Genomic DNA, 18,940 nt, shown 5'->3' on the forward strand with positions numbered 1-18,940 from the left:
ACACCGCTGTCGATGATCATCGACTTTGCAGCTTGCCCTGTATCTGTACACCCATCCCACGTCGACCACGATGGAGGAAGTCCGTGGTAAAAAGCTAAAACGGGCTCAAGCTGTCCCGTTTCTCTCCGCATTTAATGCATTTTGCTCGGTAATTATGTAAGACAGAACCGGCCCTCCTCCAATCTCCGTCGCCTGAAGATCAGCTTTTTTCCTCTGGTCGACCCGGAATATTGGGAAAACGCTGTTTGATCTTCTTGTGTTCTTTTTTAATTTCCTTCTTTACTTTGATTGATATAAGAATAATTAGTCCAGCTGGTTAGTATTCACCCTCCTGTTGGACTATGTACATGCGGCGGCGCCACCATACACGAGCTCAACACAAACGCCATCGAGCGGTTCCAGGTGCGTCGTGCCGGCCTTGAGGGGACGATGGAGGTGATGGGCCCAAACGTTGCCCGCTTGCCATATACACTGGAACGCCTGGGAGAAAGTCCGGAGAGGATAGAACGAGGAGCATTGGGAAGCTTGGGACTTTAATCGCCATCACCATGGACAACCGCGCCACGCCGTCCAGGGTCGTGACGATTGTCTTCTTCATCCTGGCGTCGGTATTCGTCGCGCTGAGGTTCCTCTCGCGATGTTGGATAGTTCGCCGGGTCGCGCTGCACGATTATATCATGTTGCTGGCCTGGGTGAGTGGTGACTTTCTCCCGCCACTTTGTATCCCCTCTGCTGACGAACCTTAGTTGATTGATCTGGCCTTCGTTGTCTCGATCAGCTATGCCACCTTCAAAGGTCTCGGTTTGCATTCCGAGGATGTCCTGCCCGCCAACGAGGTTGCCCTCAACACCGCCGAGTACCTTGCCACTGTCTTTTACGTGCGTCGGACCGCCCACCGACCCGCAAATTCATTTCTGTTTTGCTGACTGGCGTTGTCTAGAACCCCGCGCTGATGGCCCTGAAAACCTCCATCCTCGTCTTCTACCTCACCTTGACACGCACCAATAAATCCTTCCGCTGGGCCAACTATACCACCATATTCGTCGTTAATGCCGCCGGCCTGGCGCTGACCATGCTCAATGTGTTTCAATGCTCGCCGGTCCGCGCTGCCATCTATAGTGACATTCCAAATGCGCATTGCGTGGACATTGTTACTCTCTATCTGTCGTCCGCTCCTGTCAATCTAGCCACCGACGTTGCCATATTCTTCCTCCCGATTCCGATCCTCACCCGTATGCGACTGCCTAAGAAACAAAAGATCATTCTCGTTGTGACCTTTAGCTTCGGTTTCTTTACCGCAGTCGTCGATGTTTTGCGGGTTGCCTACCTGCAAAGTGCCGCAACGACGCGAGCGCTTACAATCCAGAATAATGAGGAGCGCCGAACCCAGTCGCTCTCGTCGCAGGATTTCTCATGTAGGACATGCCCTTTTCTTTTTTTTTGGTTTGAAAATGATTTTGTTCAGTACATTAATCCCTGGTGTGTAGGGTATGGTGCATTCACACTCATGTGGTCATCCGTCGAGGTCAATATCGGCATCATTTGCGCATGCGTGCCCAGTCTCAAGCCGCTGGCCGCGCGTCTCCTGCCCCGGCTAATTCGCGGGAGTGGTGATACTGTGACGGCCAGTGCGAACGAGATTCGTTATTACGATGCGCGTAGTGCTTCGCCTCCTCCTTCTCGATTGGAGCCGCCCCCCGCGACGCCGGCATTGGCACCCAACCGTAGAGGTTCTCGGCTCTCGGGTTCACCCCAAGTGTCTAACCGCGGAAGCGACAGCAGCGCAACCCAGGTTTCTTCCGAGCCGACTCATCCCGAGGAATATGTGACCATCATGGACTTTCTCGCCGCGCCGCCGCCCGGCCATGCCGACATGGAGAGCAGTGTCGCAACAGACGCTGGGTCAACTCCGCAGAACATCACTTTTTACGATTTTGTCACCATCAAAAAACCCAAGAGTATGCTGAAAATGAGTAACCGCGAGTCCATCCCACCTGTCGCCCTTATAACGATCCTGTTCTTTCTCTGGGGCGTCGCCTACGGGTTCCTAGATATCTTGAACCACCAGTTCCAGGAAGTCACCGGTGTCAGCGAGTGGGGGTCGGTAGGACTGCATGCGGCGTATTACTGCGGGTACCTGGCCGCGCCGATGACGGTGGGTTGGTGGGTTCTCTCGCGGTGGGGTTTCAAGCGGACGTTTATCACGGGGCTATGCATCTACGCCTGCGGGGCGTTGATATTTTGGCCGTCGGCGGTTCTGACGTCGTTTGCCGCGTTCACGGTGTCCAACTTCATCGTGGGCTCTGGGCTGGCGATCCTGGAGACGGCGGCGAACCCGTTCATCGCGCTGTGCGGACCTCTGGAGAACTCGGAGGTCCGTCTGAACTTCTCGCAAGGGGTACAAGCGATTGGCAGCGTAGTGGCACCGCTGCTGGCGAGAAAGGTGTTTTTCAAGTCGGTGCACAGCGCGGCGCGCTTGGTCGAGGTGCAATGGACGTACCTCGCCATTTCGCTCTTTGACATTCTCTTGGCAGTGGCATTCTACTACCTGCCGGTGCCGGAGGCGTCGGACGATGATCTACAGGACCTTGCGAACAAGCGCAAGGAGGTCAACTCGTCCAAAGTCGCCGGCCTGATCCCAACGGTATGGTTGACGCTTGGGCTGGGCGTTTTGTCAGAATTCTGCTACACGGGGGCGCAGGAGGGCCTGTCGACGACGTTCGAGGCCCTGGCCGTCGCGAACCGATGCACCGGGTCCACATCTGCGTGCCCCGGTCCGCTGCAGCCGTTCGACTACTTCCTCATCGGGCGAAGCATGTTCGCCGTTGGCCGGTTTCTGACCGCACTGGCGCAGTGGTTCCTGCCGCCGCGGTGGATTCTGCTGGCGTTGTACGTGGGCATGCTCGTCGTTGCGATTCTCATCCGGCAGCTGACCGGAGTGGCCGGGGTGGCCATGGGATTGATGCTCTTCTTCTTCGAGAGCGGCGTGTTCAGCACCGTCTTCGCCATCTCGCTGCGGGGGCTCGGCCGCCGCACCAAGCGCGGCGCCGCCATCCTGACCACAACCGTGAGCGCGGCCGCTATTTTCCCCTGGCCGCAACTCGCCTACCGACTGGCCCGCAACATGGCCGAGCATCCGACCCGTCGCTCGTTCATTGTGATCCTCCCGCTGATCGCGGTCGGATGCCTTTTCCCTCTATACTTGAACCTGGTTCCCGAGGCGCGCGAACAAGTCGACCCGATCCCGGGTGTGATCCTTCGCCATGGTCCGGGCGGGAGCCGGAGACGTCAAGCTGGGCGTTCGCGTCCGGGATCTTCTCATCACTCCCGACATTCATCGCGGAGCGGCGGCAAGGATATGGTTGATATTCCTCGCGCTGCCACCGTTTCTTCGCAGGGTGGTGTGTACTCCCGGCCACGGAGCGTGGTTGACCCCGACGAGCGGGTCGATGAAGATGATGATGTTCGACGGCGGGATGGGTGGCATGGAGTCATGCATGATCTCGCCCCGTGGCCGGATTGATCGTTTGCTTCCTAGGAACTCAATCAGAAATGGTCATGTTACGACGTGATGCCTGGATTCTTTGTACATGTACCTACTCCGTATAATACAATCTACCTAATTGTCATTTATTGAATGAAAGCATTTGGTAATGGACTTGCCAATACACTGATAGTTGTTTGACCAAGATCCTACCTACCTACCGACTTTCTGAGTCATCCCTCACAAGATCTCTTCCTCCTATCCGGATGTCAGCCATCACACCTCCACTCCCCGAGAGCATGCTACACTATACCTGTCAAGCAAACAAGGAAGCTCATCCATCCCTGCATGGATGGATACGTTAGTACCTAACCTCTCGGGAGTAGCACACATGCATCCGCTGCCACTCTAGACTCTACAGTCTGGACTCTGGATCTCCTATCCTATCCGATTGGTGGTGGATCTGATCCATACATGTCGATCGATGACTCACTTCGAAAATAAGGTCCGATTGTCTGTCTGTTTGTTTATTTGTTTGCTTGACGTTGGCGTTGGCATGCATGCATGCATCATGCATCGATCGATCAAGATCAAAATCATTCGATCTACTATCAAATTGTTTAGATAGCGGCCCAACTTATACATGTATGAGTACTTTGTAGCTGCTAGGTTTGTTTTTTTTTTTTTTTTTTTTTCTACCGCAAGAAGTCAGATCCTATCCGTACGGAGTACTCTGTACCTACTCCGTATCTTGAATTGCTATTTATGGGGTCGTTGGTCGGAGACGGTTGGACTGGACAAGCGGAGTTCAAAAAAGATGGGTAAACACAAACTCGGTTCTCCGGAGGGTTAAAATCAATGTTGTTCTCGGCCTTGGTATGACAGAAAGGACCAAGTACGTACCTAGGTAGCACAAGATGTCTGTCAATCGCAGGCTGAACAAGTATGAAGATGAATATAAATCGTAGTCTAGGTAGATAATAACCAAAACACAATGTTCCGTTGATCTGTTGAATTCACGGGCAGAACTTTTCTCTAACTCCCAACTATCAACAAGCAAAGTACGTTACAGATCAATTTCGAATGTTCGGAAAAAAAAAAAAAAAGAATCCATGCCGAACCGAAAATGCTTCAAAATGCCTCCCCAGAACAAAGAACAAAAATTTGTAAGTTGAAAACATTATTTGCAAGAACATGAATTCAACATTTCAACATCTGAAAACGATTCCCATGGCCCATAGGTAATCTGGTATCTGGTATCTTCGTAAATCATAAAAGATTCGATATAAGAACAAGGTCGAAGAAGAGAGAAAAGAAAAAAAAAGAGTATATACGATAATAAATGTCGGGACTCATGTCTAGCCAGTCGTCATCACGGACTTCATCTTGGATGAATTCGTCCAGTTGAGAAAATCGAACTTGTCTCGTGTTGTCGTTCCCGTCGAACCGTTGCCATTGTTGTGGTTGTTGTTGCTGTTGCCGCTGCTGGCACTCAGATCCGTCGCGGTGCGCTGGACGGACGGCATCGTCTCGCGCGGCTCGAGGATCAGCGAGCGGCGGTAGTAGTTTTGGAAGCTCTTCTCGCCGTTGGAGCGCACGCGGATCAGCTGGTCCTGCATCCAGGCCTGCAGCTCGGGGATCTCCGTCAACCGGTAAGGGATCTGGAATCGCTGCAGCTCGCTGATGATCTTGGCCGTCTTCATGTGCTTGTCAAAGTTGATGACCTCCATGCCGCCGTGCTCGGTCGGCAGCGTGCGCGTCGCCGGGTTGCCATGGTCCACAAAGGTCAGGTCCGTCAGGTACACGCCGACAAACGGCAGGCAAGGGGGCGTCTGGTTCTGCAGCCGCTGCCGCAGCACCGCGTAGTTGCGCGACACGTCCACAATCTCCTTGAGGGACTCCAGCGTCGTCTTGGTCTTCTGCGACACACACTCCCACGTCCGCTTCAACCGCACAATCGTCGACGAGTTGAGCGAGCAGATGATCGCCATCAGCGAGTCGTAATTGTTCAGCTCCAGACATTTGCTGGCGATCTTGACCCACTGCTTGATCACCGCCGCCCGCCGCTTTGGCTCCTCCAGCTGCAGGATCGAGTCCGCCACCAGGTTCGTCAGGTCCGTCGACAGCGTCGACATCGCCCGCACGTTGACCGCCAGCGACCCGCTCTTCTTCATCCACTCCGTCGCCAGCAGCTCCTCCGGCAGGATCGAGCAGAAGATCCGCGACTCCTTGATCGTGATCTGCCGCGCCAGCTCCAGCGGATCAAAGTCGAGAATGCTCACATTGGCGGATCCCGTCTTCCACTGCTTGAGCAGATGGTACTGCACCTTTGACATGATCGGCGCCGGCATCGGCGTATCCGGTGCCACATACTGCGCAATCGCCGTGTTGGTCTTGCCAATCGACGACACCAGCCGCGGAACAACCGGCCCGTGTACCGTCGAGATCCTCTCCGTCAGCTCACACAGTCGCTTGCCTGCGTTGGGCAGCATCGCCGTCAGCTTGGTACGAGCAAATTCCGCGATATATGGGAGCGCCACACTGTCGCAGTCGTGCCGCCAGTGCGACTCCAGCCATCCCTTGAACACATTGTACACCCGCAGCCGCACGGGGCCCGCCGCATGGGGCGAGTCTCCAATGTAGTCGAATCGGTCCACCAGCGCCTCCGCAAACCCTTGCGGCGAGACAAACAGTCGGAAAGTCAGGTAGAACGTCGACACAAACGTCGCGTCCGGAGTCGCTTGGTGCCCCGTCAACCGCTCCACCAACGCCCGAAGGCTACCGCCAACAACTTGGCCATCCTTGAACATGAGCTCGTGTGCAAATGTCTTCTCCAGCACGTTCGCCTCGGTCTCCTCATTCTCCTCCGCGAGCGTGGACTGGCTGACGCTACCCTTGAGCGTGGGCACCTGCGCCTGTTGCTGCGGCTGCGGTTGCTGCTGCTGCTGCTGTTGTTGTTGTTGTTGCTGCTGCTGCTGGCCACCAACATCCGGCGACGTTGCCCGAGTCGACGTTTGCGAGACACCGCTCATTTCCGAGTCCCGCATGGCACTCTGATAAGTAAACGAGCTTTCCGTGCTGGCCGTGCCGCGCGTCTGCGCTTTCTCCTGGTATGTCGAATCTGACGGACTGGCACCCTCCGTCGTCGTCGTGGTAGACTCGACGGTACTCCCGTTGGTTGCGGTCGGGCTCGTGGTCGCACCACCTTGGGACAGAATCGACGTCGACATGGTACCGTCCGAACGAAGCGGAACTGGGGCCGCGTCTGGGGCCGGGATGCACAGCGGCGGCGGGGGAAGACGCATGTTGGGCTGATCCGGCCCTTTCCCAGTCGAGTGTCGAGGCGTCCAGTCAACGCCGTCGGCAGATGGCTCCATCTCAAAGTCTCCCATTTGCTCCAATGCCGAGCGACCCTTGGCCACGCAGCCACCAGCTGCTCGCACGCAGTCTGTCGCCGCAGCGACTAGGCGCTTCCCCTCGTCCGGCATGAACACCACATCGTCATCTGAGTCGCTCGACGGGAAAGCATCACCCGCGGCATGAACCAATTCGGCGATTCGCTCGTACATTGTGGTTTTGGCTTGTTCCAGTTCCGATGCTCGTTGCACGTCATGGTCACGAATTGCCTCGACAACGGTCAGCAGGGCGCGGCATGACTGCACCGCCTGCTGCGTTGTCATGATCAACTCGTTCGACGACCGAGAATGCAGATGGAGGCCGATGAAGGAGCCCAGAACGCCCAGGAAGCCATCATACGCGGCACTGAGACGCTCTGAAGCCATGTTCGGGTTGCGGTATGCAGTGGATGACCCGGCGCACGACACTCGATGCGAGACCGAGACTCGCTTGCTGCCTTGCATGGACGCGCGCTGAGGAGCATGCAAGGTCCCATTGTCCGACCGATCCGAGGCTCGACTGAGGTTGGTGCGACTTGCACCCCGATTCTTCTCCGTCGGAGATGCGACGGAACCCAGGGGATCGGAAATCGAAAACGTATCCGTCGACGGAGTCAACAGGGGAGTATCGCAGGGACCACTGGATTGTTCAATCTCCAAGATCGTCGTACGTGTCATGCCAACATAGTCATTCCAGACGTCCAGGAACCGAACCCCACGGGTGACGATCTTGAAAGATTTGAGCAGCATTTCATCGATCACCGCCTCCACCTCCTCTTCGGTGGGTACGCCGTTGGCCAGCTCCTGCAGGCGCTTGGCCGTCTTGACCAGGGACGACAGATCAGCCAACAATGCCTTGCGGTTCCTGCGCAGGGCATCATGTTGCTGCACTAAGGGCGATTCACGGGTTAAACATTCGGATTTTTCCTAGAAAGTTAACACTGTCAATCATCTGCCAAACCGGAGAGGATCACGGTGGTCGCTTACCAGAAGAAATCGCACCCCGGCAATCAAGCCTCGCATCAGATCCTGGTTGCCAAAGTCACGCAGTGACGTGCCGCAGCCACCCCGGATCATATCCCAAAAGTCCGTCAAGGCCTTCAGCAAGGGTCTCATGGGCAGTGGATCGTATGCTTCGCAGTAGTTGGTCGGGAGCCAGCCCCGGTCCCCCGTTTCCAGCAGGGTGCCATCGGCCCAGCCATTGACGTGCACGGAGTGGACCAAGATGATATCGCCTTGGTTCAGCGGGAGGGTGACGGTGGACGGGGACAAGGACCCCGACGGGTGGAACGGATAGAACGCGCGGAGGTAGTTGTGGAAGACCGGATTGTTGTTTTGGTCAACAGAGCCGTCGGCCTGTCTCGTGGTGGGCGTCGTCGGGGGAGTCATTTGTCCTTTGCGAGCCGACGACGCAGAAGACTGAAAGGTCAGATGGGGAATGTTTGGGCGCTGTTTGCCCTTGCGGAGGTTCAATGGAGCGATGTTTGGTGGTGGTCGACTTTCCATGATCTCGCCGTGTCCCGCGAGAGGATCGACCAAATTGATGGTACTCTTTGCGTCTCCAAAAGCAGCTCTCACCAAATCCAAGGGCAGGATATGAGGGAGACGGATTCGTTTCAACGAAGGCAGATCCCAATGATCATGGTCACCAGCGGCCACCGACGGGCTCAGGAAGCAGACAGACACCCAGGGAGTATCGATGAGGGAGAACGAAGGACGCGAGATGTTTACGCGAAGGAGTCAAGCCGACCAGGGTCCAGAAGCGGGGAATCTTGACACTGTGGAGTCGATTATCGATAGAGACCAAGGAATCGATAGTATGTAGGGGGTCTCTATCCCGATAGATTGTGATTATTGGACGGCACAAGGGGTGGGAATGTCCTATGGCAGGGAGGGTAAATATGGAATGCCACCATATCCCTCGACTTGGGCGAGACGTACCTTGATCCGCGCCGATTAGGGTTGTTTGTTTGTACTTTGAATTATGCGCGATGTAAACAACGGGACCTCGAGTCCTTTGAGAGCCAGAAATCACCCAATCAAGGGGTTGTTGTTGACCGACGGCCAGAGCAACGAGTGACTGGGCCGGCAGCACCAGAAGCGAAAGAGAGGATAGCCCTGAATAGTATTGTATGAAACCGAGGCGAAGAAAAAAAAAAAAATACTCGGGAACTCTCAGCCACTTCTGGGTGTGTCTTTGCACATCCGGGCTGGAGAGGTTGCCGGCCGAGATTGGTGGAGGACACAAGGACTCTGCAAGACACGCGCGACACACGTACGCAAGGGCAAAAGGAGTGGGTGTTGATCTCCAATTTAATTGACCCAGCGTATAGTGGAGGCCGCTCCAGCAGCGATGGATCGAGCGCAGTAGTACTGTGGTTTGCAGTACGTAGGCCCCAATTGAAGAGCGAGCAAGAATATAATATCCCAAGCAAGAGAGAGAGGCGCCGAGGGAGAGCCAGATCCGAAGCGATTGAGCAAGAAGGAATCCAGCGCAGAGGACAAACAAGGGCAGGGAAGAAAAAAAACCAAGGTGAGGAGAAATCAAGGCCCAAGGGCTAGGGGCAACGAAACAGGGCCGTTGAAGAGGAGACTGTGATTAGCGATTCCGTCTGACTCCTGCTAACTACGCACACACGACTAATACTGTAAAGAACTGTCCAAGAGTCTACTTTTAGCTTAATTTTCGAGGGACGTTTCTCGGATGGTCCCCAGGGTTCTGGCCGAGGGCGAACGATGATTTGCTCCACCGGACGGGGCGAACGGGGGGTGACGGTGCGAGACGAGAAGCTCGCAGAGTGCCAGTCAAAGGTGACAGACTGACAGCTGGGCCATCACGACGGTTCGGCAACGGTCTCTCCTTCGGTTAGCTAGTGGCAAGCTAAGAAAGGCTAAAAGTCAAGCGTCGCCTTCGCGCTTAGCACGCTTGGAGCTTCGTTCCAGAAGCCCCGCAGGCCCCAGTGCAAGTCTCGGACTTTTCCACAATGAGCTGGCTGCATGCAGCACTCGATCGGGCTTGCTTTGAACTGCAGGGAAGAGTACTCCGTCAGAGCTTTGCATTTCTGGATTCAATCCGAGTTCTTGTTCGCAGTCCGTACCGGTCCAAAGCGTGAGGACTTTTAGGGCTGTTTTTATGCTGAACGGAACAACATTTTGGCTCTCATTCCGGAGCTGGAATGGCAACGCTCCAAGGTTAACTCCGGTTTGCGGTGGACCGCTGGATTGGACTTTTCCGCCACCGGGATAGGTTAGGTTATGGTGGACCTGGCATCAGTTGGTCATTTGTCCTGACTCCTGAGTCTATGTAGAAGAGGTCGGACTTGGGCCGGTTGGACAGATGAGCCAGAAGCCCGGGACATGTCTTAACCGGATTAGTGTCGATAGAGAGTCCCTGACCAAAGACGCTGGGGAAGAATCCAATCGCCGGCCCATTGCCCGAGCATTGGCTCGGTTGTTTTAAGAAGGGCGGAGAACGAGAGGAGTTTAGCTCATCCAGATGGAGGTCTACGACCGTGAGGCGTGAGCCATCGGACCCAGTGGGCCAGGAACAGGTTCCAGGAGCCGTAGTACGGGGCAGCCGGGTTTGTTTACGTTTTTAACCTAGGCGTTGGAAGTTAATCGACGAGTAGGTTAAACCTAACCTAACTGTCCTCGTTAGCATGCACAGGCTGTGGATGGAGCCGATCGTGGAGAAAGTCGAGTCAGTCCATGGCGTGCTCCGTCGTCGTTGTACAATTCTTTCACGATCGTGCATGTTCTGACTGCTGAGAAGTGAAAGCTGACAGGAATTCGGCCAAAGCAATGCCGAGTTTCGCGAGAAAAATTCTTCTGCCTACATACTGTATGTACTCCGTAGTCCGTACATGCAAACATGGAGTGCTCGGTACCATCCATTCATTGGTACGGAATAACCAACCGCGCCCCTCCATGACGAACTTGACCAATGTATGTACTCGGTTCATACAAGAACTAGTCACATCATCTGACGCCGCAAATCTGGGATCGCAGGATCTGATCGATCTGGCTGATCGATCTCTGCGCATGCGATCAGTTATCGATGAAGCTGCTGGAGTCGGCATCCCGGACTAGCGTCCCGGTGAGACAAGATGGAGTTAGCCAAGACTGGGAGCGTGTCTCGACTCTCGAGTGCGAGGACTCGTACAGAGTAGAGTGCGATCAGATCGTGATCGACTGGATCGCTTATCACTGATTTTAATCAACAGGAATTTTCGGGGTACAGCGATTGTTTATCGTCAGATCACGATTGGGGGAGAATGATAGGGTCTCGGTTTCAATAATTTGAACCGTCTGGCTCTGCTGAAGTTTGATCGTGAGAAGCACATGGTCGGATGATTATGATGAAAATCCTCCGTACTAACGCCATCGACATCATTCAAAATCCCGATGCAGTGATGCAGTTCCGATGCAGGCGTGCAAGTCTGTGATGTATTTTTGTTCCGGGACATGATGGGTCTGATGGCATGTTGCCGTGATGGGCAATTTCGTTGTCACGCGATGATGCACAATAAATCATAGCACAGCCGCGCATAGATTAATATTCCGTACTTATGTGAATTGAACCACTGGCGCGGTTGGCGTCGAGGAAAACGGCCGGGGAAAACTTCTGTGCAAAGACCTTATGAGCTGAGCAGCATCCATGCAGCTATCGTGTCAATTACAAAGCAATCATGTCGCGTGTTGTGAGATTTCGGGAATCCCGGAAATCCCAGCTGTGATCTTGATGGATGCAATTGATCAAGCTCTTGCTTGAATATCACCCGTCTCAGTCCAGACGCGTAATCCTGGACGTCGCGAGGGAGAACAATCCCATGTTTCCATGTCTTCCGTATGGTCAATGGAGCCTATGGAGGATTGTGAGAATGGAAGGTGAGAGAGGAGAAAAAAAAAAGTCAGACCACGCTACTGCAGGTCCATTTCCAACTCCCGCCGCTTGCATATTGCATCTGGCCAACCGCAGATTAAATTACTGTCCTCGCACGAATCGGATGCAGAGAAAAATGTGAAGCTTGCAGATAACAAAAAGCCGTCACATTGTTCACACTTCACCCACTGTGGGCGCTGAGTCATCATCTCAATGGTCCAGGCCGGTTGGCATGGTCACGTTCCTGAAGCATTGGCAACGGGTAACGCGGTCCGGCTCTTCCGATTCAGCAATTCCAAGAAAACTTATAAAGCGATGGATCTCGTATTCTGCTCGAGGTTCATCTTTTTTTTTTTCCTTTCAACCTTCATCTGGGAGAATATGGTCTCTGAATCACTGCGAAGCTCTCCAAACTGCAAGCTCTTTGCCACTGCAGCCAAGGCTGTCGGGCTTTGCCTGGCTTTGGTGGCATTCAGCCACTTTCCTTATTTAGCAGGTTATATAATGCGAGCCCCACAATCCCGCCCGGAACGAAGCTTGGACTTCCGCCCGTCTCCAGTTCCACTCCAGACTGGTTTCTCACTGGGAGCGAGAAAGTCATTTGCCAAGGGAGGAACAAGTCAGGACTCGTTGAATTCTTATTATTCCTCGAAGCCGGAATATATACTCGTACACTGTACGGAGTACGGAGAAAGGACAACAGTATGGAAGATTTCCATGAACATGCATCAATCAATGCGGAACGGCCAATGGTACATAGTTATATATAACTCCGTACTTACTCCTGAAACTGAAAGCCACACAATCCACCTCGACGACGGAGTGCATTGTTACCTCATAACCAACTCGTACGCCCTGAGGTTAATGCTCAATGCCGAAATTGCCGGCTTCTCCAGATCGACAATGCAGTCCGAAATGAATTAATGCCTGCTTTCATTTGAGAATGATCGCCCTCCAAGCAGTTGAGTTGAAAGTATATATACAGTATTCCGTACGAGTACTGTATGAAACGAGAAGGTCCTCCATGGCACTCACATTTACTCCGTACTGAAACATTCCTCGGAGGCACCGCTCAAAGAGGGAAAGCGTCATTGTTTTGAACGTCTGAGTAATTAAAATTGGGCCAATGATTGATTTTCTTGCATTCAGAGATTGCTGATTGGCCAGGATGCAAAAAGCTGACCACTTAACTTCTTGGGTAAACAGAGTGTTGTTCTCCGTGCTAACTTTAATTAACCTACGGAGTGACCTATGATTCGCCAGGTGGAATGGACAACGACTACAACCTATCAGTATCAAGTAACAATCAATCCATCCTCCTTATCCCGTACCATACGGTACATTCCACATTTCGTACGAGTACGGCATGGATGGACATATTGGCACCCACGCCTCAATATTGGGACTTCCTAGTTTCAAACTCACAGAAACCCGCTCCGGAACAGCCGAACTCTTGACGTTCTAGCCAGTCGATAGAAAAAAAATTGTACGGAGTTCTCCTCAGTTAACCTGCCAGAAATCGGCACGTGGTCTGGAACGAGATGGGAATTTGCATGGAGTAAACTGGAGCAGAAGCTGCAGAACAATGTGCTCGTATGAGTACCTTAACCTAGGTTGGTACGGAGTATCCGTACTCCGTACCTTACTCCGTACATAGGCCAACCTCCTCCATACAGAGTGTATAAGTACGGAACTACCGCGGACATTGGGTCTTATTGGTAGGCGTAACGGCGTTATGCAAGGACCTCAATATGTAGAACATATACCTTGGTAGGTTAACCTAGGTAACAAATTGCAGAGGCAACGGCTGCTGTCTTTCGACGCATAACCTAACCTAACTCGTACCCTGTTCCATAACCATATTCATAAGTGTAAGGAGCGCTTTCGATTCCAGAGTCCAGGACCTTCTTCTCTACTAAATCAATAAGTTGAATGCAAGACAACCAGTGAAAGTAGTGCACTCCTGACAGTCATACGAGGTACATACTCCGTACTCGTACCTCGTAACTCATTCCTTTACATTTCAATATTTTTTAGTGGTTTGACAACTTCACGGTCGAAAAAGGACGAATTTCGAGAAGAGAAACTAACTCTCGACTAGCCAATCTGGTGGATCATTTCATTGGATACCGTTGCATCGGTTCGTGCATGACTGGCGATATACTCATAAACCTACCCTTGGCCGCGATACAAGATTGGATAACCGACGCCATGGTAAGTTATATACGAGCTGCTTACGACTCCCAATTACTTGTTGAGCAGTATACGGAGTAGGTAGAACCTACGGAAGGTCCCTCTCGGAGGACTCGGAAGTACGTGGTAATTACGAGCCATGTTACGGAGTAACCTGCGAGTGGACGCCTGAACGGAGTCCTTCGTCCAGTTCATGGAAGTTGGAACAGCCGAGTGCGCGGGAATCATAACATGGCCCAGGAGAGTCTGCACATGCAGAGGGCTAGGTAAGGGTGGAGCTTAGGTTAGGGTTTAGCAAAGAACCTCAATCATGAGGCTTTGTGGGCACGGCACACAGGAATATAGGCCTATGTTTTGAGTACATAGTGATGAGAGGTTAGGTTAGCCGAGGTACGGAGGCCCTCCGGAGGTTATGCACTTGAGACGAACAAAAGCACCTGCCCGGAGCAATGGGTAGGGTACCTGGTACGAAGCCCTCTGTAGAAGAGTAACAGATTACAGCTCTCATCATACTCGCACTGCTACAGGGACAATTGTCCATAGCCACGAGGTAGAGTCGTCTTGCCTGGAGGAACTTGACCATTGTTTAGCAGCCCCTACGAGGACTCTTGTACTCTATCCATTATCCAAACATCCCATCCATATCCAAATCTGTCAGCAATTCAGGATTGCCCATGCTTGCGGCATTCAACATGTCGTCGATACTCGTGTCCATTGCCGTGCCCATGCCGCCGTCCAGTCCCCTGCTCGTTTCCATGCCAGAATTCTGCGCCTGATTGCCGCCAGCCGCTGCCGCGTCTTTCAGCATCTGATCAAAGTCGTCGGTGGGACCGTCGGTGACCGCTCCCACATTCATCTCGTTGTGCTCGCTGGAAACCTCGGGCGCGAAGTTGCCACCTGCATCCATGTTGATGTTTTCGATGATGTTGGTCATATCCAAATTGGTGACATCCTCTGGGATCGCCAGCAGAGCATTTACTCGACGGTTCAGACGCACAATGATCTCCGCCCGCAACGGATCCTTCTCCGCAATCTTGGGGACGCTCTCATACTGCAGCCCAAGTGCGTCTCGCAACGTAAGAAGGGCGCTTTGCGGCTGTGCTTCCTTACTGGATTCCACAAGAGGGCGGAACATGGCCTGATCCACCGCGAAAGATTCCGGCATCGGCGCACAAATCAAGGTCGCCGCCACATCGAGGGCTAGATCAAGGTTTCCCGCCTGAACCTGAGCATGCAGTTCGTCAATCAAAACGGGCAAGACCCGTGTAGCCGAGAGCAGTCGAACACCGGTGAGGATCAGTCGATGAGTGTAGGACGGTGGGGACATGTTTGACTCTGGATTAGCGCTCCAAATTACCAGAGAGTGGAAGGTCATCTGGATAACTCCCATCAGGCCTCCGGCATGGGTCGTCCAAGTGTCCAGTTCCGAGCGTCGATCGGAGTCTGACCGCCGACTGCTGCTCCCATTGCATTTGAAAGAGACGTAGGGCTCCAGAACATCCAAGATGGGCTTGATGTCAGTGCGACTTCGATGTCGCTTGAACAAGTCATGGAGCTGTTCCTCCAGTCCACGTGCAACAATACCCAAAACTGTCTTGTGGATGGCATCCGCTTCTCCCGAGATAGAATTAGGCTTGACCAACGCGTGGAGCGCTTTGAGGGCAATTGTCGGTTCTGCCTCCGACTCCCAAATGTAGTTTCCTAACCAAGTGAGCGCGAAAACCAGAGATGGAAGTAGGAACGGTTCCAAAAGATCTGGTGCCAGTCAGTCTAATAAAGGATTCTACCGGAATACCACAGTACTCACATTCCAATCCCCCCTTCAGTGTTTCAAACTCCAGCTTTCCCATCTCGCAGGCCCCAACAGTCTGGCTAAACAGTGTCGACACCAGCAAGTAGTACTCCTGTGGACTGCAGGATGACATCGTGTCCTCGCTGATCCCTTCGGCAATGAATAGAGCCGAGATCCATGCCCCCAGGTTCTTGTGCTGCTTCTCTGACAAATCTTCCAACTTCATGCTGCACGACCCACGGTCCAATAGTGTCCAGACGAAGGACTGGCTATCGGAGATGCCGAGGTCGTACTGAGTCAGGTCATACCGGTACTTGAACGCCAGCACCAGGAGTAAAACACTTCCAAATTCGTCGTAGACGGGCTGGTTTTCGTCTGGTAGAAGGTCAGAAACAATGTCATTCTCAGCGATACAATGTTAGCACTGACCCTGGTCTTCGTCCCACCGCCATGTATCCAAAAGCACGCAGAGCGGCTGCAGGATCGCTCTAGGACTGCGGAAAAGGAGCATTACATCCAACACCTGCGGTCGCCGAGACAGGGAATTGCAAAGGGTCTTCAACGTCACTGTCTCCCTCTGATTGCAGAGACTGTGCATTACCTGGTCCCACGTTAAAAACAAGGTCTACTACCTCGACTTCACTCACTCACATCCGTGATGGCGGCTACGATAATCCCTGCGTTGCCTTCCATGGATTCGATCTCCGATATCAGTTGATCCGCCCGGTCTTGACTCGATGTAATCTGACTGATGATATTGTCCTTGATATACCGGCCTCCAACAGGCAAGGTCTGCATGGGATTCTCTCCCAACAAACGCTCAATGCTCGATTCTGGGATGAGCCGATGGAGAGCGCAGGAAAACAGAAATTCCTGGCGAACATCTGAAAGTACCGTGTTCCCGGGCATTTCGAACATCTGTGAGAAGGACGGGAACGCGTTGGGATCTACTCGGCTCAAAGCGTTGCTGATGCAGACTTCCATCGGAATGGGTTCCATTGACGTCGCAGCCATGCCAGCGAGGAAAGGCGGTAACTTGTTGACGAGAAATGAGCGGAAGACGAACATGTTTCGACGGCACTCGTTCCTGTACATGGCATTTGACAGGACGTCAAAGGTCGCAGTGATGAGCTCCTCAACAAGCATCTGAGGATCACCCTAAAAGCAATCGTTAGAATAATGCTCCCAATATTGAATCGATGATCAAAGCTTACAGCATATCGGTTTGATAAGTAATTCATCAGCATGGTGTCATCGACAAGAGGTCGCCCGACGAGCTAAGCCATTAGCATCGGCATCATCACGAAGGACCAGCAACCTCACCATAGCGTTGATGTAGATGTATAGTCCTGCTCTAGCATTCACCACGGGCCTGTCCATGACGGATTCCTCGAACTGCAGCACATTGATATTGACGGCTTCCATCATAGGCATATCCAGCGACTTAGACGGAGGCTCGCCATAAAGATCAAACGCCTTCTGCAAATTATCCAGTCGGTTTCGCAAATTCACAGAGATGCCATTATATGATGACAGATATGCATTGAGTGCCTGCCCTAGTTTGATTTTGAATCCTACGGCACGTGAGAAACACGATCGATGATTGACCACAGTATCTCACACGTACCCTCGGGCTTATCTAACGATAGGGCCTCGAGACCCTTCTCGAGTCCAGAAACGGCAACAAACAGGATGCCCAAAGATTCGAACAAGGAGGAGGCATCCGGTGAGCTTTGTATCCCGCCTGTCTGCTGATCCTCGCTGAGGCTGCTGCTATGCCACCTCGCAATTGCCAAAATCCAGTCCGCGAGAACAGCAAAGATGGCCACAGTTTCAGAGAGCGACAACGAACAATTACCCGAAGACAGCAAGATCATCACATCTTGAACAATTCGAGTATCTGTCATCAAGGTGGGCGTCTTCGCGTTAAGATCAACGAGACGCTCATCCTTCGGGGCAATTGAGCAGTACTGGAACAATTCTTTAAGGACGGTAGGTATCTTCACAAGCCCAATCTTGACCAACAGATCCATATAAAGCGAGATCAGCGGGTCATATTGACCTGTCGCCGGACGACATTCGAGAAGCGCATCGACGATGGAGGCCTCCGCCAGCGGAGAACGCCTCCATAATACACCCAGCAGTTTCTGGAGATCATGGACGCCAACACGCCGGGTGAGACATTGCTGGAACAGTTTCCTCCATTGATTGACTGGCGTTCCCATCGTCAGGGCAAGTTGTGCATGGTCAACCCGACCCTGAGCTTAGTCGATCAATATCCGGAAGGAATCAATCAAGACATGTAGCACCTGGAATGAGAAGTATTCGCAATGTCAAATCAACGTAGCAGGCCTCACAGGAACAGGGCCGATCATCGCTATGATTTGCGGCACATGAATGAATCCTTGAAGATGACCTCCAGTGGATCACGGACCTCAGCAGTAGCCTACTGGGCATCTGATAGGCTGACACAATGGCACTAGTCCCGGCTGTGGACCTACGTCACGTGACTTGTTTAGACATCAACGTTTCTGCGCTGAGAAGAACAGCTGTTCACGAAGAACAAAAGCACTGCTTTACTTGATTCGTTAGTACTATTCTGCTCTGAAAAGGATGATTTAGATCTGTATATGGAGTGCGGACTTGCATACAATTTGAAGGCGGATTGAGGTGAAAGCTGGGATCCCGTCAGTCGCATGGCTGCCGAACCGGTACTACAACCTACCAACGATTCGAGTGAGTCTTTCAACCGAAAGTTTTAGCTTCAGGTACAATTACAGTCATGGCGGACACACTGGAAGAAAGCCCGGTAGAACTAGGAACAGGGACTCTGTAGATAATGTGGGAAGTCCTCAGATTCAGATTCCATGATTCCGACTCTATGACCCTGGTTAAATCTATGTAGTAACTACAGAAGCTTCCGAGAAATAGAGAAAACTGTAACAATATCAGAACGAGTAATGCAATCAAGCTCAGAAATACCAATCGATTCGCCGAGTAGCGTGTGCCTTGTAAGTTCTCGTCGCCCTTTCTTTCCAGTTCCATGTGAAATTTCACATGACGTGAGTTGGAGGGCGAGTTCATGATTCATGATTCATGAACCTCGTGTGCGGAGATCAAATGTCTGATCTTGTAGTCGAGCAATGACAACATAGAATGAAGATCTCGAAGACGCCGAGACAAAGTTCATCGCA

The 18,940-nt window shown here is 52.6% G+C and overlaps 5 protein-coding genes across 5 annotated transcripts; 2 read left to right on the forward strand and 3 right to left on the reverse strand.

Moving 5' to 3' along the window:
• Nucleotides 1-548: 548 nt before the first annotated feature.
• VTN31DRAFT_838 (uncharacterized protein) lies at nucleotides 549-3,523 on the forward strand (the record flags this gene model as incomplete). Its single annotated transcript, XM_069408386.1, has 4 exons — nucleotides 549-692; nucleotides 747-878; nucleotides 941-1,415; nucleotides 1,488-3,523. 4 exons carry the CDS (start codon nucleotides 549-551, stop codon nucleotides 3,521-3,523), a joined length of 2,787 nt encoding a protein of 928 aa, XP_069263694.1.
• A 1,319-nt stretch (nucleotides 3,524-4,842) lies between these two features.
• Nucleotides 4,843-8,385, reverse strand: VTN31DRAFT_839 (uncharacterized protein; the record flags this gene model as incomplete). The annotated part of the gene is made up of 2 exons (XM_069408387.1): nucleotides 4,843-7,806; nucleotides 7,867-8,385. The coding sequence occupies 2 exons, from the start codon at nucleotides 8,383-8,385 to the stop codon at nucleotides 4,843-4,845; spliced, it is 3,483 nt and encodes a 1,160-aa protein (XP_069263695.1).
• Nucleotides 8,386-11,516: 3,131 nt separating this feature from the next.
• On the reverse strand, nucleotides 11,517-11,843 carry VTN31DRAFT_840 (uncharacterized protein; the record flags this gene model as incomplete). The annotated part of the gene is made up of 2 exons (XM_069408389.1): nucleotides 11,517-11,741; nucleotides 11,796-11,843. 2 exons carry the CDS (start codon nucleotides 11,841-11,843, stop codon nucleotides 11,517-11,519), a joined length of 273 nt encoding a protein of 90 aa, XP_069263696.1.
• A 131-nt stretch (nucleotides 11,844-11,974) lies between these two features.
• VTN31DRAFT_841 (uncharacterized protein) lies at nucleotides 11,975-12,685 on the forward strand (the record flags this gene model as incomplete). Its single annotated transcript, XM_069408390.1, has 1 exon — nucleotides 11,975-12,685. One exon carries the CDS (start codon nucleotides 11,975-11,977, stop codon nucleotides 12,683-12,685), a length of 711 nt encoding a protein of 236 aa, XP_069263697.1.
• A 1,891-nt stretch (nucleotides 12,686-14,576) lies between these two features.
• Nucleotides 14,577-17,971, reverse strand: VTN31DRAFT_842 (uncharacterized protein; the record flags this gene model as incomplete). The annotated part of the gene is made up of 7 exons (XM_069408391.1): nucleotides 14,577-15,709; nucleotides 15,762-16,121; nucleotides 16,176-16,347; nucleotides 16,398-16,904; nucleotides 16,961-17,023; nucleotides 17,070-17,320; nucleotides 17,374-17,971. The coding sequence occupies 7 exons, from the start codon at nucleotides 17,969-17,971 to the stop codon at nucleotides 14,577-14,579; spliced, it is 3,084 nt and encodes a 1,027-aa protein (XP_069263698.1).
• Between the last annotated feature and the right edge of the window lie 969 nt (nucleotides 17,972-18,940).

The sequence above is a fragment of the Thermomyces dupontii genome, assembly GCF_041956625.1.
Source record: "Thermomyces dupontii strain NRRL 2155 unplaced genomic scaffold VTN31scaffold_1, whole genome shotgun sequence".
NCBI classification, from domain to species: Eukaryota; Fungi; Ascomycota; class Eurotiomycetes; order Eurotiales; family Trichocomaceae; genus Thermomyces; species Thermomyces dupontii.